This window comes from Sorghum bicolor, chromosome 7 (genome assembly GCF_000003195.3).
Source record: "Sorghum bicolor cultivar BTx623 chromosome 7, Sorghum_bicolor_NCBIv3, whole genome shotgun sequence".
NCBI classification, from domain to species: domain Eukaryota; kingdom Viridiplantae; phylum Streptophyta; class Magnoliopsida; order Poales; family Poaceae; genus Sorghum; species Sorghum bicolor.
This window is the reverse complement of record NC_012876.2, coordinates 44,903,716-44,931,186: the sequence shown is the minus strand read 5'-3', so window position 1 is coordinate 44,931,186 and position 27,471 is coordinate 44,903,716. Positions and strand designations below refer to the sequence as shown.

The 27,471-nt window shown below is 48.1% G+C and overlaps 1 protein-coding gene and 1 pseudogene across 19 annotated transcripts in view; both read left to right on the top strand.

The window, feature by feature from the left end:
• On the top strand, positions 9,450–10,661 carry LOC110437266 (annotated as a pseudogene).
• The window catches only part of LOC110436757 (probable adenylate kinase 5, chloroplastic), a 30,563-nt gene continuing 14,376 nt past the window's right edge, over positions 11,285–27,471 (top strand). For 8 of the 19 annotated variants that reach the window (XR_002454588.1, XR_002454594.1, XR_002454585.1 and 5 more), the window contains exons 1-7: positions 11,288–11,552; positions 11,661–11,792; positions 13,739–13,867; positions 13,951–14,085; positions 18,651–18,797; positions 24,560–24,634; positions 24,722–24,824. Coding sequence is in view for 8 of the 19 variants with exons in the window: in XM_021464220.1 (XP_021319895.1) it covers positions 11,367–11,552; positions 11,661–11,792; positions 13,739–13,867; positions 13,951–14,085; positions 18,651–18,797; positions 24,560–24,634; positions 24,722–24,824 (907 nt within the window). In the remaining 11 variants the exon portion in view is untranslated. Of the gene's footprint in view, positions 11,553–11,660; positions 11,793–13,738; positions 13,868–13,950; positions 14,086–18,650; positions 18,798–24,559; positions 24,635–24,721; positions 24,825–27,471 lie in introns of all 19 variants that reach the window. The other 11 variants (XR_002454590.1, XR_002454587.1, XM_021464217.1 and 8 more) reach the window with 7 other exon arrangements.

Genomic DNA, 27,471 nt, shown 5'->3' with positions numbered 1-27,471 from the left:
AAGAGGTTTTCCTTCGAGGGCACCCCTCAGTCTCTATGATAATTTCTTCATGTCTTCTCCAGGGGCCAGGGGGGCCTTGCTTATATAGTCCTCCCCTTCTATGCGTTTTTGGGTCGATAAGCGAGGTGGTACTATGTTTTTCTTGATCCAATAGGTCGGTGGAATATCCCGAGCGAAGAGAGTCCTGATCTGGCTCCAGCAGGGGGCGGGCGCCCAGGCCTCCAGGGCGGGCGCCCTGGGCCTGGCCCCGTTTCGCCTCCGCTTCGGTCTCGTGGCTTCTGGAGTCTTCTAGATGATGTAAAATCGCGCGGTGCGTTGATATCTCTATGTAATCCCGACATGTGGGCCTTTCTTCCTTATTTCCTAATAACCCCTTGCAGAAATAGATAAACAACAAAACTCGTGGAATTCTGTCAGATCAAACCCTAATTCTAGGTGTTGGTTGCATATCGGTCCTTTCTCTTGTTTATTTGATAATTAAAATTGATACTTAAGAACCGTCAACAATCTTCTCCACAAGAGTTGTGGCTTGTGATATGGTAAGTGATAGGAATGCTCCTCCGGCTGCAGCATCCATGGTCTCTCGGGCACTGTTGCCGAGCCCATGATAAAACGTCTGCATTAGTAGCCAACTCTCCATTCCATGATGGGGATATTCTAGGATGTAGTCTTGGAAGTGCTCCCTTGCTTCTGGAACAGATTCATCATGTTGTTGCTGAAAACTTGTAATTTTCCCACGTAGAGCATTGGTCTTGCCCATGGGAAAGAACTTAGCCAGAAAGTTCGTGGAGCAGAGTGCCCACGTAGTATTCTTCTCCATTGTAGCGTAGCACCACTGCTTCGCTCTTCCTAACAGTGAGAATGGGAAGAGGCAAAGTAGTATAGCATCTCTGGGGACTCCTGATATGGTGAATGTGTTGCAAATCTCCAGGAAGTGTTGGAGATGAGCACTAGCATCTTCATGTGCCTTCCCATAGAACTGATTGGATTGCACCATGTTGATAAGTCCACGCTTGTGCTCAAAGTTGTCGTCGATCTCTGTAGTAGGTCCAGTGCGGATGTTGTCCGTAGTGGGAGCTGAGAACTCACGGATCGATTTGTTCGCCATGGCTTCGAACTCTGAAGACAAGCTCCGGAGATCTTCTTGACTGGATGAAGCTTCTTGCTGAAGTGTTGATGATCTCTTCTTGAGCTTCGCTATTGTTTTTCTGAATAATGCTTCAGGATTGTCAACAAAATTTCCTAGAAGATGTCTTCTATTCATACATTACCCTGCATAAGATAAAATAGAAAAATATCGGGGTAAAACTGTATGACAGAATTGATAAGCTCAATCATATTAGTGATGCGAATGATAACTCAAAATCCTATATTCATTCCTGATTAGTAATCAACCTTCCCCGGCAACGGCGCCAAAAATGCTTGTTGGGTATTCTTAACATCATTACCAAAAGTAGACTTAGTTTTCTAATTCTGATAACAGCGCCAAAAATGCCAAACCTATCTCTCATACCACTTAAGCCAAGTTGTCATCCCCAGCATGACATGAGAGACGCGGTATTGAAATATGCAATTGCTCATCTAAATAAATAATGAATGGGATCTGCAAGCGCACAGATTAATACGGATGTAGCATTTTAACCGGGAAGTATTCCAGGTATCGTTATTTATATTTTTACCACTGGGAAGGGATTAGTAATCATCAATGTTGATTATAGAATAGAATATAAGATTGAGTATCTATCATTGCATGTATAATTGAGAACATTTATCTAAGTCTTTCATACAGGGATAAGTGTCACATAAAGGATATATAAAGTAATAAATAGTGACAAAGATAATTAATCTGATCAGCATAACTTAGCCACATAATAAATATGATAAGCACCTCAATTAGATATTCTAGCAAGTCATTAGCATGGAATTAGGACGAACTACAAGAATATTTCCTAAGTTATTCTTAACTATACAGTCTAGCATATCATAGTTAGTGCAATTATACTTAGCAATCATTGTGAGACAGGAATACACCCATGCATAGTGATATTATCAAGGAATATGAGAAACATCGCAATCACTGCCCTGTAATAATGTTGCTCTGCCAGCCCAATACACGAGAGGGGGACTATATAAGAATCAATGGAGCTGTCACTACCACGAACTACCCCGCGATGTGGCATATTGGGTACAATCGTAGATAAATACGGTATAAGTACCACGCCAACACAATATCTATCATTTACCCATGGATCCGATGGATAAACGCTATACGATCCTAAACATGTATATAATTCCAATCTAACTAAGCCAAGTATATAACTATGATAAACTAAGAACAATATAATTGTGAATATAAACAAGTAGAGCAAAGTCATAAGAAATATATTGAAGTAGAACAAAGTCATATTCATAATATCGAAGAACAAAGATGAACAATTGAAGAACAATAGAGAATTACCAAGAATCCTCTTGACAGATCCGGAAACCAATCGAAGATTGACTCCTTCTAGTTCTAATACTATGTAGCTATGCTAATGTAGATGTCTAATTGATGTGGTGGCTCTAGGCTTGATCAGAGGCTTCTTCTCCCTTATGAATAATGAATTAGGGTTGAGAGGTGCTCTCCTCTAGGGTCCAGGGGGTCTGGTTTTATAGTCCTTCCAAGTGAATATGGGCCATCGGATCAAACCGACATTGATTGAACGGTTATCCTTGATCCTTTAGGTCGGTGGAGCGTAATCCGCGAAGAGAGTCCTGATTGGACTCCAAAGGGGGGCGGGCGCCCTGGTCTCTAGGGCGGGCGCCCAGGGCCAGGCCCCGTTCTGCCTTCGCTTCCTTCCCGTGGCTTCTGGAGTCTTCTAGATGTAAGATAATTGCGCGGTACGTTAATATCTCTATGTAATCCCGACGTGTGGGCATTTCTTTTGTATTTCCTGATAACCCCCTGTAGAAATAGACAAACACCAAAACTCATGGAATTCTGTCAGATAAAACCCTAAGTCTGGATGTTGATTTCATTTGGATCCTTTTCTTTATTTATTTGATGATTAAATTTGATACTTAAGGAACGTCAACAAACTCCCCCAAGCTTACCTCTTGCTCGTCCCTGAGCAAGGATAATATCAGCGATGGATCAGAAGTTGTTGTAATGCCTTTAAAGATTGACGGTACACATGCTTTTAAATAAGATCTCATCTCTGAGTTAGAGTAAACTGTTAAGACTTAAAACTTATTCATTTTACCTCTCACCATGGGACTTGTAACTGTCACTTCTGTCTTGAGTAGTTAAAAGATAGAACGGTCTAATCAAGTGTCATGTCTCTTATTCTTGATCAGCTATAGCTCTGGAGTTTTTTGCAGATTTTCAAATAAAACTCAGAGATTCCTTGTATGAACTCTCTTAGATCTCTCCTTTGTGGTATTTCTGGATCCTTACCAAGGTAGTGATGGTATATGCCTTCTCTCTCATCCTACTCTAATAAGGCTTTAATATCTGGAGCTCATAGGTGGGAGATAAAGTATACATACTCAAAAGACATTTATTGTATAGTCAAACCATGGATCCAAAGAAATAAGTCAATAAGTCAAATCAAGATGTGCATGTGTGGCGAATGAATGGTGTATGGTGATGATGGTGATAACAATGGTGAAAGTCTAATTCTACTTTTGCTCTTTTGAGGGGATACATACCTTCCTTGCTCTTTTGAAACTTTTGGGGAGAATGAGATGCTCTATATTTTCTTTTTCTTCTCAGGTGGGTATTTTGTACCCCTAATTCTACTGTCGGACACTTGTCGATTTTTACCTCTCGTCTCACTTTTTTTTTTCTTTCGAGGTTCCAGGCACTTGCCCCTTTTTATTTCCTCATATCTTCTTTTTTAGAGCACTCATCTCGTGAAATAATATAGCAAGTGGTAGTAACCAAGATAAGTTGAGCATTTATCTCACAGGGGAACATAAATATTTTGGCTATTCTCTCCCGGATTAGGAGTAGAATATTTTTGGGTGGTTTTGGAGATGGAAATGAGTGGATATATGTGGTTGCGTACATCCGAGGTAGAAGCAACATGTGTGAGTGAACGTGCAAGTGAATCTTGTTTTAACCACATGACAAGCTCCTAAGGGTCTACACAGCTTGACCACAATCAATGCTCATAAGCAGTAAAAAGTAAATATGTGGCTTAAAGTCTAGCAAGGATGTATATATGGTTGTGGTAGGAATTTAAACTCTCATCATACAGAAACTCATCATGTGTTATTTTAAAGATTTTTAAAGATAAAATTCTCCAGAATTCTAGCATCTCTAGGAACAGATAAACAACAGCTCAACCTTCCCATATCATATCCGTTAATAACTTAGACTTCAGATCAAGTTTTCTTCCCACAAGTTTAGATTTAGAGCAAGCTTTAAAATTATAACAGTTATGTCTAAACTTGAGAGAAAACCCAAATTTGAAAATTAGGCAGAGCAACTATTCATCATATCCATGCTAGAGTTTTATTATTAATATTCACTTTAGCATAGCCACTTTATTTATTTATTTATTAAACACACTAAGCAAAAGATATATATATATAAGCACAAAATCTTTATTTGGTTTTTCATGTTTATGTATATTTATATTTTAATATAGTATAAGTATAAAGATAGATAGAAATACTTAGCGAGATAAAAAGGGGTGCTCTCCCCCAAGCTGAATTTTGACGTAATTTTTCTCATGTAGCTAGCAGGTGACAGATGTGTATTTGAAAGTCGGCAACACCCAGACAGCGATTAGAATGTCCTCCGTCTGATAGTCTTCTTGATCCTTGAACTCTGTGGAGCTCAAATAGACAACAAAGCTTTGTGGAACTGATTAAGTGTTAGCATAAATATCTAGCCTTTATCATGTTGAGACTCCTCAATAAATATTACTCTCTATTTTTATATTTTAATTTTATAGAGCAGAAAAATATTTATTTTATTTTTATGCCACCACGGTGAATGTACTTATGGGTTTTATGCCACTCGTATACTCACATGGGGCTTACTATTTTTTAACATTTTTATTTTCTTTTTAGGATGGTATGAACATAATTAACTAAGTAAACTATTTTAAATATTTGGAAGGGAAAAGATAACTACCAAGTTTATCTCTTGGCAAGCCGTTCGGTGTTTTTAAGTCCTCCGAACAGGACTCTCCATTTTCTAATTGTTCTGGGATTCATTGGGTGGCGCAGTCGGTGCTTCCAACGGCGCCTCTTCTTCGTGTATAGTTATCTTCTCTCTCCACACCTGACTTGGTGCTACGGTCTCCTCAGGATAGTTCTGTTCAAGCTGTATGCCTTCAGACCTTATAACTTCTCCTTCGTAGTCTGCCCATCCGTCCTTTATGATTTGCCTCTTATGGTTGTGGTTGCGACGTTTTCTTCTTGTCCTGACCTGCTTAGAGTCTTCAACGATATAATTAGGATCAATAAAATAGCGGCGTACCTTCTCTGAGGGGAAGTGCATATGGACTTCTCTAGTTCCAATGTAGATGATTGCTTTAACGGTGCTGAGGAACGGTCTTCCAAAGATGATGGGTGGATCATATTCGTCTTCTCCCATGTCAATGACCTGAAAGTCTGTGTAGACAAAATGATCGTCTATTTTGATAGGGACATCAGTTACTATACCTTTAACCTCTCGAAATGTCTGATCTGCCATCTGGAGCTGAATGTATGTTGGTTTTAAGGGCATGGTTCCGAACAAGAGCCGATAGGTGACTGCTGCCATTATGTTGACGCCCGATCCGGTGTCGCAAGTCGTCTTGTAGAAGTTGTATCCATTTATGGACCAATAGATGCTTGGCATTCCTGGGTCATCCTTCTTGGTCAGAAACGGTGACTTAAGTCGATGATCTTGACCTCCTTAAACTAAGTAACCATCTTAGCTGACTCGGTCCACACTTGCTTGTTCCTATTCCTCCTGTTGGTCCTCTTCCTTGGTTCACGTCGGGATTGCTCTGGGATTTGTGTACTCTTGTTCTTGAAGGAAAACGTCTCCTTCCTCCCTTTGATGTAGAAAGTGATCTTGGCAGCACTAGCGTAGATGACAGCAAGCGCGCAGATTAATACCGATGTAGCATTTTAACCGGGAAGTATTCCAGGTATCGTTATTTATATTTTTATCACTAGAAAGGGATTAGTAATCATCAATGTTGATTATAGAATAGAATATAAGATTGAGTATCTATCATTGCATGTATAATTGAGAACATTTATCTAAGTCTTTCATACAGGGATAAGTGTCACATAAAAGATATATAAAGTAATGAATAGTGACAAAGATAATTAATCTGATCAGCGTAACTTAGCCACATATAAATATGATAAGCACCTCAATTAGATATTCTAGCAAGTCATTAGCATGGAATTAGGATGAAGTACAAGAATATTTCCTAAGTTATTCTTAACTATACAGTCTAGCATATCATAGTTAGTGCAATTATACTTAGCAATCATTGTGAGACAGGACTACGCCCATGCATAGTGATATTATCAAGGAATATGAGAAACATCACAATCACTACCCTATAATAATGTTGCTCTGCCAGCCCAATACACGAGAGAGGGACTATATAAGAATCAATGGAGCTGTCACTACCACGAACTACCCCGCGATCTGGCATATAGGGTACAATCGCAGATAAATACGGTATAAGCACCACGCCTACACAATATCTATCATTTACCCATGGATCTGATGGATAAACGTATACGATCCTAAACATGTATATAATTCCAATCTAACTAAGCCAAGTATATAACTATGATAAACTAAGAACAATATAATTGCGAATATAAAGAAGTAGAGTAAAGTCATAATCAATATATTGAAGTAGAACAAAGTCATATTCATAATATCGAAGAACAAAGATGAACAATTGAAGAACAATAGAGAATTACCAAGAATCCTCTTGACAGATCCGGAAACCAATCGAAGATTGACTCCTTTTAGTTCTAATCCTATGTAGCTATGCTAATCTAGAGATCTAATTGATGTGGTGGCTCTAGGCTTGATCAGAGGCTTCTTCTCCCTGATGAATAATGAATTAGGGTTGAGAGGTGCTCTCCTCCAGGGGCCAGGGGGTCTGGTTTTATAGTCCTTCCAAGTGAATATGGGCCGTCGGATCAAACCGACATTGATTGAATGGTTATCCTTGATCCTTTAGGTCGGTGGAGCATAATCTGCGAAGAGAGTCGTGATTGGACTCCGAAGGGGGGCGGGCGCCCAGGGCCAGGCCCCGTTCTGCCTCCACTTCGTTCCCGTGGCTTCTGGAGTCTTCTAGATGTAAGATAATTGCGCGGTACTTTAATATCTCTATGTAATCTTGACGTGTGGGCCTTTCTTCCGTATTTCCTGATAACCCCCTGCAGAAATAGACAAACACCAAAACTCGTGGAATTCTGTCAGATAAAACCCTAAGTCTGGATGTTGGTTGCATTTGGATCCTTTTCTTTGTTTATTTGATAATTAAATTTGATACTTAAGGACCGTCAATAGAGAGCCGAAAGGTAACTCTAGTGGATTGCTCGTGTCATTGAGTTACCTCACTTGTGGGTAGGTTCGTGTGGTGTCCTAGTGAGGACGAGGTTCGTGCTACACCTCTTAGCCACCGAACCACCAAGTGTTGGTCGACACAACGGGGACGTAGCGTGCCGGCAAGCACGTGAACCTCAGGAGAAAATCTTGTGTCTCCATTGTGATTGTACTTTGGATTTCTCCCAAGGATTGGACTCATAGTTTTAAATCTCCCGCTATTGATGCCGCTATAGCCCGCTATAGTCTTTTGAGGCAGCGTACCGCTATTTGTGTTTATGTACAATTTAGCCGCTATATCCCGCTATAGCCCGATTTAGCTATTAGCTGTTTTAGACATAAACCGGTAAACACCTTAGCCCGCTATTTAAAACCTTGATTAGACGTCATATTATTGATTGGTTCATCCCCTCTACGCGGTGGTATAAAGTTCAAACCATCTCTATTACTTTCTTGCAAACTAGAGTAGCTTACATACTTGTATAGAAACTTTAGGTAGCTCTCTAGTGTAAGTAGAGACATAGCTCTTGTGTGCCTAGTGATCATATCAACTAGAATTGTTGGATAGGTGGCTTGCAAACACCCCTTTTAGAGCTAGAACAAAAAGCTTCGCTTTGTTATTTACTAACCTCTTGCTCTAGTGTTTTTGTAGATTTTTTAAATAGGCTATTCACCCCCTCTAGCCATATTGGGACCTTTCAACCGTTCTGTACGGTGCCACCCGCGTTCCTCGCCCAGCAGCAGTACATGCCACAGCAGCCGTCGTACTCCATCGCCCCTCCTCCTGGGTTCGGCTACAGAGGACCCTTGCTGCCCCAGCAGCAGCAGCACCAGTGGATGCCCATGCAGGGAACGTCCATGCAGGGAGCGTCCTAGGATCCGTCAGCACTCGTCCACGACTTCAACACCATGACGTTGACGCCTCCCCCATCGGTCGAATGGTATGCTGATTCCGGTGCCGGTGCTCATATGGTCAACAACGCTGGTATACTCTCCCATCTTCACTCTCCATTGTCATCATCCAGTCCTTCATCTATCATTGTGGGTAACGGAGCTTCGCTTCCCGTTACATTTATTGGGTCACACTCTTTCTCTACAGCACGCCATCCTCTTGTTCTTTCTAATGTTTTAGTTTCACCAAACATTATTAAGAATTTAATCTCCGTACTTCGTTTCACTACTGATAATAATTGTACCATCGAATTTGACCCTTTTGGCCTTTCTGTGAAGGACCTTCAGACACGGAGCGTGATCGCAAGGTGCAATAGCACGGGTGACCTCTACCTGTTCCTTCTCGCAGCATCCAGCACCACCACTGCCCTCGCCGCCACTGCGTCGCCCACTTCGCTTTGGCACCGCCGCCTTGGTCATCTTGGTCACGTGGCTTTATCCAAACTCATTAGTTCCAATGCAATTTCATGTAATAAGCAGTCAGTTGATCACATGTGTCATGCTTGTCAGCTCGGTCGCCACGTGTGCCTACCGTTTAGTGTGTCAAATTCACGTACTGCTCATCCTTTTGATTTAATTCATTGTGATCTTTGGACATCTCCAATTGTTAGTGTATCGGGCTATAAATATTATTTAGTTATTCTTGATGACTGCACTCATTACATCTGGACTTTTCCTTTGCAGCCAGGGCGACCAGGGCAGTCCCGCCTCTGGTCACGACGGCCCTCTCCCCGCTCCGGCTGGTGCCGCTGCCCCTGTGGACATCACGTCCCAGGCTGCTGCCAGCGGCGCTGGACGGACCACTGGCCGCACCACCGCCACAGCTCCAGAGGTGACTGCTCCCGTCACCAATGCGCACAACATGCGCACTCGTGGCAAGGACGGGTTTCGGTAGCCCGTGGACCGTCTCATCCTCACCACGACGGTTGCGGCCATGTCTCCAGTGCCGACCTCCGTCCGCACCTCTCTCTCGGACCCGTCCTGGCGTCACGCCATGCAGGACGAGTTCGATGCCTTACTCGCCAACGACACCTGGACCCTTGTACCTCGCCCGCCCGGCGTCAATCTTGTCACTGGAAAGTGGGTTTTTCGTCATAAGTTCAAGGCAGATGGCACTCTTGATCGCTATAAAGCCCGTTGGGTTCTTCGCGGCTTTACACAGCGTCCGGGAGTTGATTATGATGAAACATTTAGTCCAGTTGTCAAGCCAGCCACCATCAGGATGGTTCTCACTTTGGCTCTGTCTCGCTCCTGGTCTATTCACCAGCTCGATGTGAAGAATGCTTTCCTCCATAGAACGCTGAACGAGACAGTATACTGCGTTCAGCCTACTGGGTTCGTTGACTAGACTAAGCCCAATTATGTCTGCCGCCTGAACAAATCACTATATGGATTGAAGCACGCTCCTCGCACCTGGCTCGCTTTGCCTCTCATATCACCTCTCTTGGGTTTGCTGAGGCCAAGTCCGACACATCACTGTTCATCTACTGCAGAGGTGTTGATATGGCTTTTCTCCTCCTTTATGTTGATGATATTGTGCTTACTGCATCCTCTCCAAGTTTTCTCCACCGGATTATTGCAGCACTTCGTCAGGAATTTTCTATGACAGACAGGGCCTCTTCATCATTTTCTGGGTGTCAGCGTCCAGCGCCGAGGTGACAGTCTTTTTCTCTCTCAGCGCCAGTATATGCTAGAGATACTGGAGCGAGCTGGCATGAGTAACTGCAAAGCAAGCAACACTCCTGTGGACACACACTCAAAGCTTCCTGCTAATGGTGTTTCAGTCTCTGATCCCAGCCAGTATCGCAGTCTTGCTGGGGCTCTGCAGTACCTCACTTTCACCAGGCCCGACATCGCTTATGCAGTTCAGCAGGTCTGCTTGTATATGCATGACCCTCGGGAACCCCATATGAGCGCTCTGAAGCGTATTCTTCGGTATCTTCAGGGCACTTTGGATCTTGGGCTACATCTTCACCGGACCTCCCCAGATGATCTCACTGTCTACACCGATGCAGATTGGGCGGGTTGTCCCGACACACGAAAATCCACCTCGGGTTATGCGGTGTTTCTTGGCGACAGTCTCATCTCTTGGTCGTCCAAGCATCAGCCGACAGTGTCTCGATCCAGTGCAGAGGCGGAATATTGAGCAGTTGCGAATGGAGTTGCCGAAGCTTGCTGGATACGACAGCTATTGCTAGAGCTTCGCTGTCCACTTCGTCGTGCTACAGTGGTTTATTGTGATAATGTCAGTGCCGTTTATCTCTCCACCAACCCGGTTCAGCGTCAGCGAACCAAGCATATTGAGATTGATCTACACTTCGTTAAGGAGCGAGTCGCCCTCGGTGAAGTTCGCGTTCTGCACGTTCCCACTACGTCCCAGTACGCCGACATCGTCACAAAAGGTTTGCCGACGTCTGTCTTCATAGAGTTTAGCCCAGTCTTAATGTTCGTGGTGCTCCCAGTTCAGACTGTGGGGGAGTGTTAGTGTAATATGGCAAGTGGGCCTATCCACTATGCTTATATATATATATATGTACACTGACTCATCACAAATTAAGGAGAATTCCCTAAATCATTCTTTATCATAGATAAAAATAAAAATTAATTATACAGTTTAGGTGTAAATAGCATGGTGAATCTTTTAATCATAGATAGTGTATGATTAGATAATATTTATGATAAACAAAGGAAAATGAACAAGGCCAACTTGTCTGGTCGGTACCACGTGCCGCTACGACCACACGAGACGGGACCCTGATCCCCCAAATCCTCGTGCTCGAAGGCATCCTCTGTTTTTCCCTCCACACAACGCACGCGAGGTCCATCGCTCCTTCACTCCCTTACCGCGCACATGGCGGTCTCCTCCCCGGCCATGGCCTCGCCTCCTCTCACCGCGCCCGGTACCCACCGTGGCCCCGGCTTCTCGACCCTCTGCCTCTCACCGTCGCCTTCCTGGTACCCGCCTCTTTCGGCTTCCTCCTCACCGGCTATCTCCACCGTCCTCAAACCCAAGCCCAGAGTTCGTAACTACGCTTCAGTTTGGTGTTTCTTTGATCCCCGATGTCTGGTTGTGCGTCGCATTTGATCCGCTTTTATCTGACCGATTGGTAGAATCGCTTTTGTCTATGCGTGTGTAATTTATTAGGGTCTCGGATTAAGGTGCCAGGCCGCGGAGGAGTCGTCACCGCCAGCGCGGGGTAAGCCTCCGCTCAAGGTGATGATGTCGGGAGCGCCCGCGTCGGGAAAAGGAACCCAATGCCGCATGATTGTCGAGAAGGTGAAATGTGGAACCAATTATTGTTTTCCTTTCGCTTTGTGCCCACATTTTCTTCAGTGTCATTTGATCGGAATGCTCCTTCTGTTTATGTTGGATCCAATTTTCTCAGAATCTAGATTTTATGTGAACCATACTTGACCATGTGAACGTGTTAATGCTAAATTGCGAATTAGTTATGTTGTGCCAATAGCAGATATCTTTTCTTTTATCAAATATATATGCAGATATCTGAATCTGAATCTACGCATTAGTGCATAATACAGTAAGGAATAGTTGGGATTATCAAAATCAACCCTCTGAAAATATCCATATGATCATTTAACATAAAAATGTTTCTAGTCTTCTCTAATTGGCATAATAATGTCAGGCTTTTTTCATTCATGAGTAAAAGGTTGCAAAATGACCTCTAGCTAAGTTGGCTAGCTGGCTTAAGTACCACTTCTTAGGTCTGAGTTTGACTCTTCATGAGAGCAAATTTTCAAGTTGGGGTTAGAGCATCTCCAGCAGGACCCCTCAAATTAGGGGCCCTTTTATTTTCTTGAGAAACGTAGGAGAGTTGCACTTCATTATATTAAGAAGAAAGAAAGGTTAAGAACCCTTTACAACTCACACCACTCAATCAGGGCCCTTTTTTTCTCGAAAAATGTAGGAGAGCTGTGCTTTATTACATTAAGAAGAAAGAAGGGTGAAGAACCCTTTACAACTCACACAACATACCCCATTGTTTGATTGATTACCTTCGCGCCTGTGAAAACTAGCTTTCAAGGCGACGTAACCATACATGCTAACCATTAGGGAGTGGGGCAGTCAGGAAGGACAGCCCCCGAACAGCTGCGAGGCACCATAGCTGACGCTCCTCCCCTGCAGCGATCAAGGCCCCGGAGAGGCTACGCGTTACCCATCAAATACACACCGGTTTAGGTGATTCCACAATGTCCAGGCCCCAAGGATTATTGCCAAATTTAGTTCTTTCTTCATCTTCAGCTACAGCAAGTGCACCAGCAACACTTGGAGCCGCACCATCAAAAACACATTTGTTCCGGTGTGTCCATAAGGTCCATGCTCCCAAGATTATGAGAGAATTAATTCCTTTCCTTAATATCTCACCAGCAGCATTGCTCACTCTTTCCCACCAGTTATGGAAAGATATATCTGTGGGCTGTGGGGAGTAGGCTCGGAGTCCAATCTGAGAAAAAAGCTGAAACCAGAACTCTCTTGCAAAGACACAAAGGACTAAGAGATGATCAATAGTCTCTGCAGCCTGATCACATAATGGGCAACGCTCAGGATGAGTGAGCCCACGGCGTGCAAGGCGATCCGCTGTCCAACATCGGTTGTGAGCAACCAGCCAGACAAAAAAAATTGACATTTAGTGGTCTTATATCTGATCTCATGCAGTGTCATGTAGGTTTTGTTGATGTGGAGGAAAGAGAGGAGATGAGAGAAAGAGGTCATTGTTTCGCTAAATAATTGTCTCATAAACTAAAATTTATGACTATGAGACAACCTTTGCATCACTGTTGTTGTTGCCATGCAACTCACAAAATTCTTTTGGTCTATTCACAGTTAAAGAATTATGAGTTGCTATGAGACAACTTAAAAGATAACAATTGTACACATTGTCTGTTAAGTCACCTCAAGATTACACGGCACTGCATAAGACCCACCTATTAGACACCAGCGCTGTACTGTCCCTTTATACATCGCCCCATTTTTAGACTCTAGTTTTGGGCTCGATCGTGTGTTCACCTAAATGCTGGAACCTAAATATTCGGTCACCTATTGTTTAGCCATTTATTCAGGCTAAATGGTTTGTGGCTGTTTAAATGGGCTAAGCAGGCGTTCAACAGGGTAAATGACTATTCAGGAGAAGAGTGGCTGTAGCAAAATTTATGTTGTTTGAGAGTCTTCTAATGTCAATTTCTTTTGTTTTTCCTTTGATTTAGTATGGTTTAGTTCACGTATCAACTGGTGATCTTCTGCGAGCTGAAGTATCTTCTGGCACAAAAATTGGCAAGAAAGCAAAAGAATACATGGACAATGGAAAGCTTGTTCCGGATCAAGTTGTGACTGATGTATGTGGTTTATTTGTCACACATATGCTCTTTTTAGCTGTTAGATTTCTTGGAACTATCTAACTTCCTGCTATTTCAAGTAGATGGTGGTATCACGACTGTCACAACCAGATGTACAAGAAAGAGGGTGGCTTCTTGATGGTTACCCAAGGAGCTTTGGTCAAGCACAAAGCCTTGAAAATCTGAAAATAAGACCTGATATTTTCATTGTGCTAGAAGTAAGTCAAAAACTAACTATTTATGATGAGTATTATATAAACTTACATGTGCTTCTAATATTTAGTTTTGATGGTGGTATGCCGGTGTGTTTGATCGCACTGCCAAGATGTTAGCCATGCTTTTTGCTTTTCGGAATGGCTGTAATCCTTTTTGAATATTACATTTTGTGTGTGCAATTCATACAGATCAAAGTGTCCACAAAATGAAGGATGCTTGAACCTTTTCTTTAAAAACCTTTCTAGTATGAGCTTAATATGTCGTCGATTCAGATTTTTCTTTCCAAATAAGATTTTACGAATTTTTAATAGTCCATGATTTTGTGCAGTGAATTTATACATTAGCTGCGAAAACAAGTCAATAACTTAAAAGTTAAAGTGGAATCTTATATATATTCAGTTCTTTATCAGGCCATATTTTTTTTCCTCAATTATTTTTGTACTTGGATAACTGTAAGACATATGCTGCTGATCTCTCTCTCTGATTCTGCATCAGGAGCAGACACTTGGTCAGCTCTCTGTTGCTGTAGCACTAATAAGGCAATAGGCCACCTCTAGTACATTAGTTGGTAGAAGGCTATGTAGAGAGATAAATGTAGAGAGATAGGAAACACCTCACACCCTCTTAGGGGGGTGACCTTTCATATATATAGTCCAATAGGCTAGGGTTACAACATGTCCAAATACAACGTATATAGAAACAGGCTATACATGTGTAACGCCTGCCCGCAGTTGCATGGGGAGGATTCAGACGAAAAGACTGGACCTAAATAAGCGCTTGGTCATGATGTCTGCGAACTCATGGAGCACCTGAACTTGTCCCAAAGCAACTTGGTCGCGGACGAAGTGAATGTCGATCTTGATGTGCTTCGTGTGACGATGGTGGACAGGATTAGCGGTCATATAGACGGCGATAACATTGTCACAATACACGGCGGTCGTAAAGGCATTGGGCGTGTGAAGCTCCTAGAGAAGCTGGCATAGCCAACAACACTCAGCTACGGCATGGGCAACTGCATGGTATACAGCCTCAGCAGTGGACGGCATGGGCAACTTCATGGTATACAACCTCAGCAGTGGAGCGGGAGATTGTCTGGCGCTTTTAGGACCAATAGACCAGGTTGTCACTGAGGAAAATGCAGTAATCAGACGTGGAACTCCTGGAGTTCGGACAGCCTCCCTAGTCCGCACTAGCGTATGCAATGAGAGAGTCAACTGGCCCAAAGCTGAGGTGGAGGCCGGTGGACAAAGTGCCCTTCACGTAGCGGGATGCGCTTGATCAACGCGAGATGAGGCTTCCGAGGATCGTGCATGAAGAGGCACACTTGCTGGACCGTGTAGGCAAGCTTGGGATGGGTGAGTGTCCGGTTTTGTAGAGCGCCAGCAAGACTTATACTGAGAAGGATCCACGACTAGAGCTCTGTTGGTGGCAGAGAGCTTGGCACAAGCGCCAACTAGGGTTATGGTGGAGTGACACTCGGCCATGCCCACCCGTTGAAGAAGATCCACAACACACTAGCGCTGGGAGACGAACAGACCCTCTGGCGAACGCGTGACGGAGATGCCGAGGAATGGCAAACACGGAGTGGAGACATGCCATGATGCGCTGTAGCAGGTCGAACGAGGACACCGTAAGGATGATGTTGTCGACATACAACAGCAGGTAGGCAGTAGCATCCCTCTCTTTGAGCATAAAGAGAGACATGTCGGAGACATATGCGACGAAGCCAAGTAGGTGGAGATGGGTGGCGAACCGCTGGTACCAAGCCTGAGGAGCCTGTTTCAAGCCATATAGAGAATGCTGCAGAAGAGAAACATCATAAGGGCGAGCAGGGTCGACGAAGCCTGGAGGCTGCTAGCAGTACACAGTCTGTAGATGATCGTGAAGGAAAGCATTCTTCACGTCAAGTTGGTGGATCGGCTAGGAACGCGTAGCAACAAGGCTGAGGACGACGTATATGGTGGCAGGCTTGACAGGACGGCGCATATGGTGGCAGGCTTGACGACGGAGCTGAATGTTTCGTCATAGTCGATGCCGTGGCACTGAGAGAAGCTGCGAACCACCCAACATGCCTTGTGGCGGGCAAGGGAACCATCCGAGTGGAATTTGTGTTTAAAAATCCACTTGCGCGTCACAATGTTGGTGTCGGGAGGATGAGGGACGAGGCGCCAGGTCCCATTATCAACGAGCGCCTTGTACTCGTCAGCCATAGCAGCCCTCCACTTAGAGTCGGCCAAGGCACTCCGGTAATTAGCAGGTACCGGCGAGATGACGGAGTGGTTGGAGAAGTCGTGGCGCTAAACTTGACAAAGAGTGCCGGTCTGCGACCGGGTGACCATCCTGGGTGCTGGTACAGGGGCTGCTTCTGGTGTAGGTGCCGGCGTTGCAGCAGCCTGCTCAGGAGGTGGCTGGACCGCTGGGGGCACCGGAGGTGCCCGTGGACGATTACTATACGTCAGACGAAAGTCCCGGGGTGGTGGAGGATGGGCAGTTGCTGCTGGTGGTGGTGCAGCCACCACTAACCAAGCAGGGGCAGCAGCCACTAGAGGGCCGCGAAGGAGGATCGCAGGGTTGTCCTGCAGCTCCTCAATAACCACCGAAGTAGGGCATGGTTGCTCAATGTTGGTATGTGACGGAGGAGCTGTGGTAGCACCTGTTAGATATATGTATATCTAGGAGGTTAACTGTATATTGCTTGCTTGTAACTCAAGTCATTATTGACTATATAACCAAAGCCACCCAACCCAAGGGGTATGAGATGTTTACCATAATTCTACATGGTATCAAGCTACCGGGTCTATAACCTCCCGATCCCTACCCTTCCGCTGCCCTAACCCTCTGGCCGCCTCCACAGCCGCCGTGCCCTAGGGTGCCGCTAATCCACTAGTCGCCGCCTCCCTCAAGCCGCCGCTCCACCTCCCACCATGTCTACCTCTTCTGCAACCTCTGCTGCCACCTCCGGCACCCAGGGTGCCGACGTCTCCAACACTCTCGGATCTGGTGAAGGCGCCCCCATCATTGCGCCCCCGTACGCCGCCGTCAACGTGAAGCACCATGTTCCCGTCATGTTGGAGTTGGCTCACCCCAACTACAACAAGTGGGCTGCTGCCTTCACCTCTCTCTGCGGCAAGTTCTACCTCAGCAGCCATGTCGACGACTCCCTGGCGCCTGCTCCCACTGATGCATCGTGGGTTGCTATGGACTGCGCTGTTCGTGGATGGATCTACGGCTCCGTCGCTAACGACGTCCTCGACCTCGCCATGGCTCCCGAGCAGACGGCTCGTGACCTATGGGTCGCAATTGCGGATATGTTCCAGGCCAACAAGGTGCTGCGTGCTGTCTTCCTTGCGGAACAGTTCCAATCGATGACCCAGGGCGACCTCTCCATCGACCAGTTCTGTCAATGCATGAAGCAGACCGCTGATTCCCTCCGCGACGTCGGCCACACCATCCTCGACTCCCAGCTCGTGCTGAACCTTCTGCGTGGTCTCAACCCGCGCTACTCTAGCACTGCCGACGACATTGTCAACAAGGACGTGCTGCCATCCTTTGCTGCTGCTCGCTGTAGAGAATTAGATTAGGGGGCAATTAGCCACACCTCAATGGGAGGGGGCGCCTTCTGTTATATAGGGGCGGCTGGCCTTGCTGTACAAGGCAAGGATAATTCTCTTGATTTACATCTGCTACCTATAGTAACTAATCCTTGATTTACATCTGCTGATCTGCTATCTATAGTAACTAATCCCTGATTTACATTTGCTGTCTATAGCAGCTAGGATATCTACAAACGACATATTCTATTGCCTAACACCCGCCCACAGTCGCAGCGGGAGGCTCCAGGACGCAAAGGCTGGATCGAAATTCTCGAAAGAGTGCTGTCGGAAGCCCTTTAGTCATGATGTCGGCGAACTGGTGAGAGGTGGGCACATGGAGAATCCGAATCTCACCAAGGGCCACCATTTCACAGACGAAGTGAATGTCGATCTCGATGTGCTTCGTTCGCTTGTGGTGGACGGGGTTGGTCGTCATGTAGACGGTGCTGACATTGTCGCAGAAGACAATGGTGGCAGAGGGCAGCTGGATGTGGAGCTCCTGGAGTAACTGTCGAAGCCAGCAGCACTCAGCCACAACATGAGCTACAATCCGATACTCAGGCTCGGCGTTGGAGCGGGACACTGTGGTCTGGCGCTTGGAGGACCAGGAAACCAGACTGTCGCCGAGATAGACGCAGAAAACATTGGCGTGCAGGCGCGGAAGGAGTTACGCGAGTAGGCGTGTGAGCGAGGGGAAAGGATGTGCTGATGCGCGCGCGCGTGCGTAAGGGATGCGGTGACGCATGAAGAATCCCGATGTACGTGCGGCCTGGAGCGACGACACATAGGAGTTAGGGCAGAGGAGAAGACCAGGAAGTGGCCTGGTCTCCGATACCATGTAGAATTTTGGGATAACATCTCACTCCATTGGGAGGGGTGGATCTCATATATATATATATATCCAAAATACAATATACATGAATTGACTTATACATATCTCTATTAATTTCAATATTTTATTTTGTTGAATTCAGGTTCCTGATGACGTTCTAATTGATAGATGTGTTGGAAGACGGCTGGATCCTGTGACTGGCAAGATTTACCATTTAACAAACTTCCCCCCGGAGAATGAGGAGATTTCTGTCCGACTTATTACACGTTCTGACGACACATTTGAGAAGGTTTTGTTGATGTCCACTTAGTAACGTTTTGTTTTGTTTCCTGTCATCATAAGATCAAAGATCCTAAGTAAAATTTTCTAGTTTATGGAGCTAGCAGACAAAAAAGTCAGCACCGCCTGTCTAGCATCCTTCTAAGCACCGCCTGTCTAGCAGACACATAAGTATAAACCAAATAATTTTTATTAGGCTTACAAAATGGTAGGAACAGTCCTCGATCAAACATATGGTGCTACTTATAGATGGCTATATGGGATGCCCGGCCTATCCTGGGACATGGCACGCTATTAGACACATAGTCCTGCCTAATCACATAGACCTCCCCCATATTGGGCGTGAGGTGTGTCTCTACACACGCCAAACAGGCCTCGCGGCACGCCCTGTAGGCCAGGCTGTTAAAGATATGAAGACTTCTATATTAGGCCTTTATGGCCCAGTCTCCTGGAGCTAGTCTCCTGGAGCTCCAGTACTCTAAATATAGGCTCTCTAGCCTCTATATAATCAGAGCTCTACCTCTGGAATAGTTATGCTCTCACATCCCAAGGTTAGTAACATGGTACCAGAGCCATGGATTAGGGTTAGGTTTAGCCTCCTCTAAATCACCCACGATCCATTTTTTTTACTTGGGATTCGTCCGCTGTTCTTCGTTGCGGCCGTTGCCGCCCATTCATCCCGTGGCCCGTCGCCACTTCATCTTCGCGTGGCCCGTCGCCGCGCCGTCCCTCCGTGCGGCCCATCACCGCGCCCTTCTCCGTCCGCCGTCCGCCTGTGATCCGCGCGTCGGGATTCCAGTGGATCGTCCTCGTTCCGCATCCGCGGGTGGCCCGTCGACCGACCGCGCGCCGCGCCGTTCCCATCCGCTACTTCACCCGCGGGCGGTTCGTCACGCGTCGATCGGTCTACACGCGCGCCTGCGGGTCTTCACGCGCGGAACATCACGCGCCACTTCTTCCTCCGCGGGAGTCCAGCGGATCGACAACTCCCAGCCGCCGGTCCTCTGTTCCCAGCCGCCGGTCCTCTGTTCCTGCTTCTGCTGCTGGTCATTCTCCTCTGTCAGGAAACAGAGGAAACAGAGGATACTTGTGGTGCTCCGGGACTGCAAATCTTCATCAATCCTCTGTGCTGGTGGTAACTCTTCTTTTTAACATCAACAATGTCTCAGTCTGAGAAGATTAATGCAATTGTCATCAATATTACTCTTGATGGTCCGAATTATTTGGAATGGTCCTTTTGTGTTGAAACTGCATTGAGAGGTGTTGGTCTTCATTCTCACTTAACTGATGATCCACCAACTCTCAAGTCTGATGGTAGTAATGCTGCTGCAGTCAAAAGCTGGGAAATCAGTGATGGTAAAGTCATGGCTGCTATGGTTAACAGCGTTAAACCCACCATGATCATGAGTCTGCGTAAGTTTAGACAGACTAAACCCATGTGGTCTTATTTGAAGGGACGCTATGTTCAGGACAGTGGTGCTCTTCAGCACACTCTTATGCAGCAACTTCATGTCATTGAACAGAGGGACATGTCTAACGATGACTATTATTCTGCCTTTGATCGGTTGATGGGTTCTTTGATCTCCATGGTACCTCAATGTACAGCTGGTCAGACTTGTACAGCACTTTCTTTTATTGAGCAGTTTCTCACTTACAGATTTGTCATGGGACTTAGGGCAGAGTTCGATTCTATCCGTACAAGGCTGCTTCATACTTCTTCTACTCTGACTATGGCACAAGCATTGTCAGAATTACTTGCTGAAGAGACACGTCTACAGTCCCTGTCCTCCTCTGTGTCTCAGCCTCACAGTGTCTTGGCCACTTCTCATAGGAAGACCAGTACCACCAGAGAACCCTGTCAGCATTGTGGCAAGAACACTCATAGTTCAGATGCTTGTTTTGCTAAGTATCCAGAGAAATTGGCTGAATTTCGTGCCCGCCGTGCTGCTCGTGGTCGTGGTACCTCTTCCACTCCTCGAGGTTCAGGAGGATCAGGATCTGTTGGATCAGTTTCTGTTGCTGCTACATCATCTACTACAGCTCCTTCGTCGTCTTGGGTGCTTGATTCAGGTGCATCTTTTCATGTGACATCTGATTCTTCTAGCTTGGTTTCTTGCAAACCCGTCACAGATGGTGCTTGTGTTCAGACAGCTGATGGTACATCTTGTCCTATCACTCACAAAGGGTCACTTTGCAATACTCATTTTGCTGTACCCAATGTTTCTTATGTGTCACAGTTGTCTATGAATCTCCTTTCGGTTGGTCAGGTTACCGACCAAAATTGTTTTGTTGGTTTTGATGACTCATCTTGTTTTATTCAGGACCGTCGCAGCGGACAAGTGATTGGGACTGGCCATCGCCGTAAAGGTGCTTCTAGCCTCTACGTTTTGGACACCTTGCACCTTCCTTCCTCTGTTGGGTCTCCAGCTTCTGTGTCATCTGCTGCATTGTCATCTGCATCTTCCTTCGCTAAATGGCATCATCGTCTTGGTCATCTCTGTGGATCACGTTTGTCTTCATTAATAAATCAAGGGTGTTTAGGTCCTACATCTATTGAGTCTAGCTTTCACTGTAAGGGATGTAAACTTGGAAAACAAATACAACTTCCGCAGGGAGCTACGCCTGGGGCTCGCCCGCGCGGCCAGCAGCATGTCGCCGCGCCACCCGGCCGTCAGCTCGGTTTGCAGGGGCCACCCGCTGCCGTCACTGCCATGGCCATGGGTGCGGGCACCGAAACTGGCACCGTATCCGGCGTTGATGGCGCTGCGGTCGCTGCTGTGACCGTTGCCGTGCCTGCTCCGCCCATGGGAGTGGCCCCTGCTCCGGACGCGGTTCCCGGTTCTCCTAGCACTGCGGGAACCAGCGCGCCCCTCCATGGCACTGTTGTCTCCACCCTCGCCACCACCCTCGTCGTCGCCCGGGCTTCTCCTCTTGGCCCTCCTCCCCCCGGGCCGAGCGGGGGTTGGGGGGGCCGAGGTGGCCGCCGCCGTCGCCGCCGAATTAGACGCGGTGAGTCGAACGGGGTGCCAGCTTGTGGGGAGCAGTGGCTGTGGTGTTAGGGTAGCACGCACACCCGAAGACACGAAGGTGGTCGTACCGAGGAGGGGTGCCGAACAGAGCATGGTGAAGCGTGGGAGCTGGGTAGGCAGCGGAAGCCAGGCGGTTAAGGAGGTAGGTGGAGGTGTGGAGGCTCTCGGGCCAGAAGCGCGCAGGGAGCGACGCCTGAAGGAGGGTGCGCATGGTCTCGGTGGTGGTGCGAATCATGCGCTCAGCCTTGCCGTTCTGAGAGGAGGTGTACGGGCAAGACATGCGCAGCTGGACACCGTGAGAGAGAAAGAAAGCACGGGAGGCAGAGTTGTCGAACTCTCGACCATTGTCGCACTGGACGGCCTTGATGGTGAGGCCGAACTTTGTGGACACCCAAGCGAAGAAGTGGAGGATCGTGGGAAAAGCATCAGTCTTGGCACGTAAGGGAAAGGTCCAAGAATAATGCGAAAGATCATCGACCACCACAAGAGTATTTTTAGCCAGAATTGTTGAGGACAGGAGAAGTCCACAGGTCGCAGTGGATAAGATCAAACACACGAGTAGCATGGGAAGAAGAAGAAGGAAAAAGAAGATGAACATGACGGCCTAGCTGGCACGCATGACACAAGTGCTCCTCGTGAGCGCGAGGGCATCGAATGTCGGAACTACGACTTAGCTGCGTCAAAGCATCACAACCAGGATGGCCGAGACGGCGGTGCCAAACAGTGGAGGAAGGGATGGTGGCGAAAGCAGCTGACAAAGCAAGAGGCGAGGAAGAAGACGCAGAGGGTGTAAAGAGGCCCCTTGCTGTTGCACCAAAAGTGGGGACGCCGAGAGGCCAAATCCTTCACAGTAAGACCAGAAGAGTCAAACTCAACAGAGCAGGAGTTGTCAGCAGTAAACTTGCGAATAGAAAGAAGGTTGTGAACCATAGAAGGTGCAACAAGAACGTCGGGAAGACGAAAAGAGCCATGAGCGCCAGCGGCACCCACGGACGTGACAGGAAGACACAAGCCATTAGCGACCATGATGGAGGAAGGATGAGCTGAAGAGGGAGGGCGAACGGATGAGAGTATACTCGGGTCGGGAGTAGTGTGGTAAGTAGTGCCTGAGTCGGTGATCTAGGCAGGCCCGACAAGAAGGGGTGGAGCCATGGTGCTGAAAGAGGTGGCCAAGGACGCCGGGTGCCAACCGACAGGCCCGGGTGGGACGTCAGGAGGAGGAGCCCATGGTGAGGCGGAGAGAGACCCTGGAGGAGCACAAGCAAGCATAGCCACCGGCGGGCGAGGTGCACCACTGGGAGCCTAGAAAAATGCCTAGGACGACAGGTCCCAACCGACGGGCCCAGGTGAGGCGCCGGGAGGTGGAGCCTGAGCCCACAGAGGAGCACCAGGGAGCATAGTCGGGCAAGGCTCACCGCCAAGACCGCCACCACGTCGCCCGCCGCGGCGATGGCGGCCGTCATGGCCCCCCACCCCTGTTTGGCGGAGGAGCAGCAGCAAAGGCAGCCGGGGACGACGAGGATCCTGATGAAGGCGGGTCGGGGAAGTTCGAGATGTCAGCGCCGGCAGCATGCATGCGTGGCGGGGCAGCCGTGACCGCAATGGAGGGCAACGACATATCCAGACCTGCTGCTATGGCAGTAGCGGTAGTAGCAGCCTCTGCAGCGCCCGCGCCAAGATGCCGCGCTAGGGACACACCCACGCCAGGGGCGGCGCTGCAGGGGCCGCACCAGGGCCTTCCGCGGACAGAGGAGGTGCACCCACACCGGGGAGAGCTACGCCCGCGCCTGGGGCAGGGCCAGGGGCTACGCGCGCACCTGGGCCCATGCCTGGGCCATCCGCGACGCGGTGGAAACGGTCGGCGAGCGCCTTGAGTTGGTCTGCGACCGCGACGGAGACCAGAGGATGTGCGCCCGCGAGGGGCAGAGGAGACGAACCCGCGCGAGGAAGAGGGAGCGCGCCCGCGCCGACGCCAGCTAGAGGAGGGCCCCCCACGCCCGCCGCCATGAGAAGAGGAGCAGTGGCGGCGGCGGTGCTGGGAAAGCCCGCGACTGCTGCAGGAGGAGGGGAACGGGGCACGTGCGCCCAGGAGGAGGTGGGGAGGGAGGGGAGGCGCTCGAGATGACTGGCCATGGCCTGCAGCGGCGGCGGCAGCGGCTGGCCGGCCGACGGCGGCGACTGGGCCAGCTGGGTGGGAGGAAGGAACCTAATCTGTTGATACCATGATAGAAAATGATTTACACTCACTGGGCTAACCCTAGACAGGGTAACCATATAGTTCCATACATGGGCCTCATGGGCCTAGATTACTCATACTGCAACAGACTCGCTGGTGGTGTAGACGATGGAGAACTCACTAGAGCTGATGGTGAGCCGGGTGCCGAGGTGGACCAGCTCGGTGAGGATGAGCTGCTAGCTCCCCCGGCTCCACCGAATTGGACGTAGTCGACTACAAAGTCTCCGAGAGTCGAAGTCGAGCCATCGTCCACCGCCTTGTCCCATGCCCAGCCTCGCCCTTCATCGAACACGACGGGGCTGAGACATGCCAAATTGTGAATGATAATTTTGAACTCTATAAGACAGTGTTCCTTGTAACATCAACATTTTTGCGACGGGGCTGAGACATGCCAATTGGCTTAGTGTACTACTTACATGGTTCAAAGGCCTCTTTTTTTTATGTAGTAATACTACCTTAATGGTGGCATGTCTTTCCTGAACTGTAAGTTTCTTCTGTATTTTGCAGGTTAAATCACGCCTTGATACGTACAAGAGAAATTCTGAAGCTATTCTTCCTACGTACTCTGATTTGCTTAATCAGGTTCTTGTGTATTCCTAGTCATTACCAGAGCAACCCAAAGTATAGATTGAAAGTAATCCTTTGTTGCTATATTGTGCAAGAATATAGATTGATGGAAACTGCCTAGCCGAAGTTGTTTTTCAGGAGATAGATTCCCTATTACAGAAGATCTGTGTGAACACTTCAGCGAACAAGTTGACCAAAACAAATGGTGAGTGCATGAAGTTCTCTACTAATAACTTATGTTGTCATTGAAGGGCATACCCAGTGCTGGAGGCTCCCACATGAGTGGGGTCTGGGGAAGGGAAAACACGATGTAAGCCTTCCCCCCCGCAAAATATGCAGAGAGGCTGCTTCGAACCCATGACCTGATGACTCAGTGAGACAGCTCTCACCACTACACCAGGCCTGCCCTTCTTATGTTGTCATTGGTACTATGATTTTTCATGCCAAATGGTGATAATAATATCAGCTAAGTCCACCTTTTCGGTTCACTACTATGATTTTTTCTTGACAAAAAAACTACTACCATTGGTAGTAACTGTTAGAATTAATTACTCCTTTATGTAATCTCTTAGCTTACTGTGCCGTCCGCTAGGCTGGACAGGCCCTTTCACACTTAGCTGGACCCTTGGGCCACCCTCCTGTGCTCCCTATATATATGTAAACCCTTTGTAATCCATCATTAAGTATTCAAACCTGTTGGCTAATCAATCTATCATGGTATCAAAGGACTAACTATAGGTCCTGTCCCGTTTCCCACCCGATCCCCTGCTTCCGCTTTCCCTGGAGCGCGCGCAGGGCGACGCCCTGGAGCGGCAGACATCTGCCCTTCGGGAGCGACTTCGCGCTGAGACCTTCCGCGACGACGACTCGGTCGCCGACGACGACACGCGCTCCATCTCCTCTGAGGCCGCGACCATTGTTAACCTGCACAGCCAGGCCGCCGCCCTGCAGAATATCAAGAACTTGATCCCCATCGTCCTTGACCTGCAGGCCTCCAATTACTCCAAATGGCGCGGCTACATCCTCCTTGTCCTCGGATGGTTCGCTCTGAAGGACCACGTCCTCAACGACGCCACCCGTCTCCACGACGCGGCCTGGTCCCACATGGACTGCGTCGTTGTCTCGTGGATCTTCAACACCATCTCCCCCGACCTTCTCGACGTTGTTCACGAGCGCGATGGCATCAGCACTCGAGCAGCGTGGCTTGGCCACAAGCAGCACTTCTTCAACAACCGCGAATCCTGCGCCATGCTCCTCGACGCCGAGTTCCGCACCACCTGCTAGGGAACCCTCTCCGTTGATGATTTCTGCCGGAAAATGAAGACCATGACAGACTCTCTTGCCGACCTCGGCGAGCCCGTGTAGGACTGCACTCTGGTGCTCAACGTCCTCCGCGGCCTTAATGAACGCTTTCAGTTCATGTTGCAGCTGGTCACTCGACAGCGGCCTTTTCCCTCCTTCACCGACGTCCATGCCGATCTGCGCCTCGCCGAGCTCAACATGGCGACACCGTCCGCTCCGCCCTCGGCCCTCGTTGCCTCTTCATCCGCCAAGCCGCACGCCTCCTCCGCACCGTCTGCCCCTGCTGTTCCATGCCCTCATCAGGCTACTGGTGGGCAGCTCGGGGGCAACGACAATGGTCGCGGACGCCGCCGCCGCGGTCGCCGTGGCCAAGGTGGCTCCCAAGGCGGCCCCAAAGGTGGCCATCCAAGTGGGCAACAGTCCGCCGACGGTCAGCAGTGGCCCTCCATCTTCAACCCTTGGACCGGGTCCATCCACATGTGGCCTGGGTCCAACCCAGGAGGCCCTCGCGGTCCACCGCCTCGTGTTGCTGCGCCACCATCACCAAAGCAAGCACCGATGGCCGGTGCTCCACCAGGGAATTTCCCTCCCCCTTCGGCATACTACTAGGCGCCCCAGCAGGCATCCCCTTACTCCTGGTCGCCGACGTCCTGGACCTATGAGTCCCTCGCCAACGCCTTCAGCACCGTCGCCCTCACTCCGCCACCAGGCACCTCCGACTGGGTCATCGACTCTGGTGCTTTTTCTCACATTGCCTCCAACCCTGGTATGGTCTCCGCCTCACCATTCTCTTCCTTTCCCTCTTCCATTGTTTTTGGCAACGGAGCCACCCTTCCCGTGGTCGGCACCGGTTACTCCATTCTTCCTGAACCCTTTCGCTTCAACAATGTCCTTGTTGCTCTTGATATTATTAAAAATCTTCTTTCTGTTCGTAAATTCACCACTGACAATTCTGTTTTAGTTGAATTTGACCCTCTTGGTGTTTCTATGAAGGATCTCGATTCCAAGAACACCCTCCTTCGATGTGACAGCTCGGGGCCTCTGTACACCTTATAGCTGCCCTCGTCTTCCTCCAGCCCCTGCGCTCTGGTGGCCACTCCCTCCTCGACTACTTGGCATCGTCGCCTCGCTCATCCCGGCAAGGCTGCTCTTCAAAGCCTTGTTCAGTCTTCTTCGATCATTTGCAGCAAGTTCAACGACGCACCCCTATGCCATGCGTGTCAACTAGGCCGCCATTCCGCTTACCCTTTAACAATTCCCTATCTAGAGCTCTTAAAAATTTTGATTTAGTTCATTGTGATATGTGGACTTCTCCTGTCACAAGTGTATCAAGTTTCAAATATTACTTGGCGATTCTTGATGACTGCTCTCATTTCCATTGGTCGTTCCCTCTTCGGTTGAAGTCCGATACTTTTTCCACTATTTCCAATTTCTTTGCTCATGTGCACACTCAGTTCGGCTACACCAACAAAACAGTTCAATGTGACAATGGTCGCGAGTTTGGCAACTCAGCCTCTCGTGCTTTCTTCCTTGCTCATGGTGTTACTCTT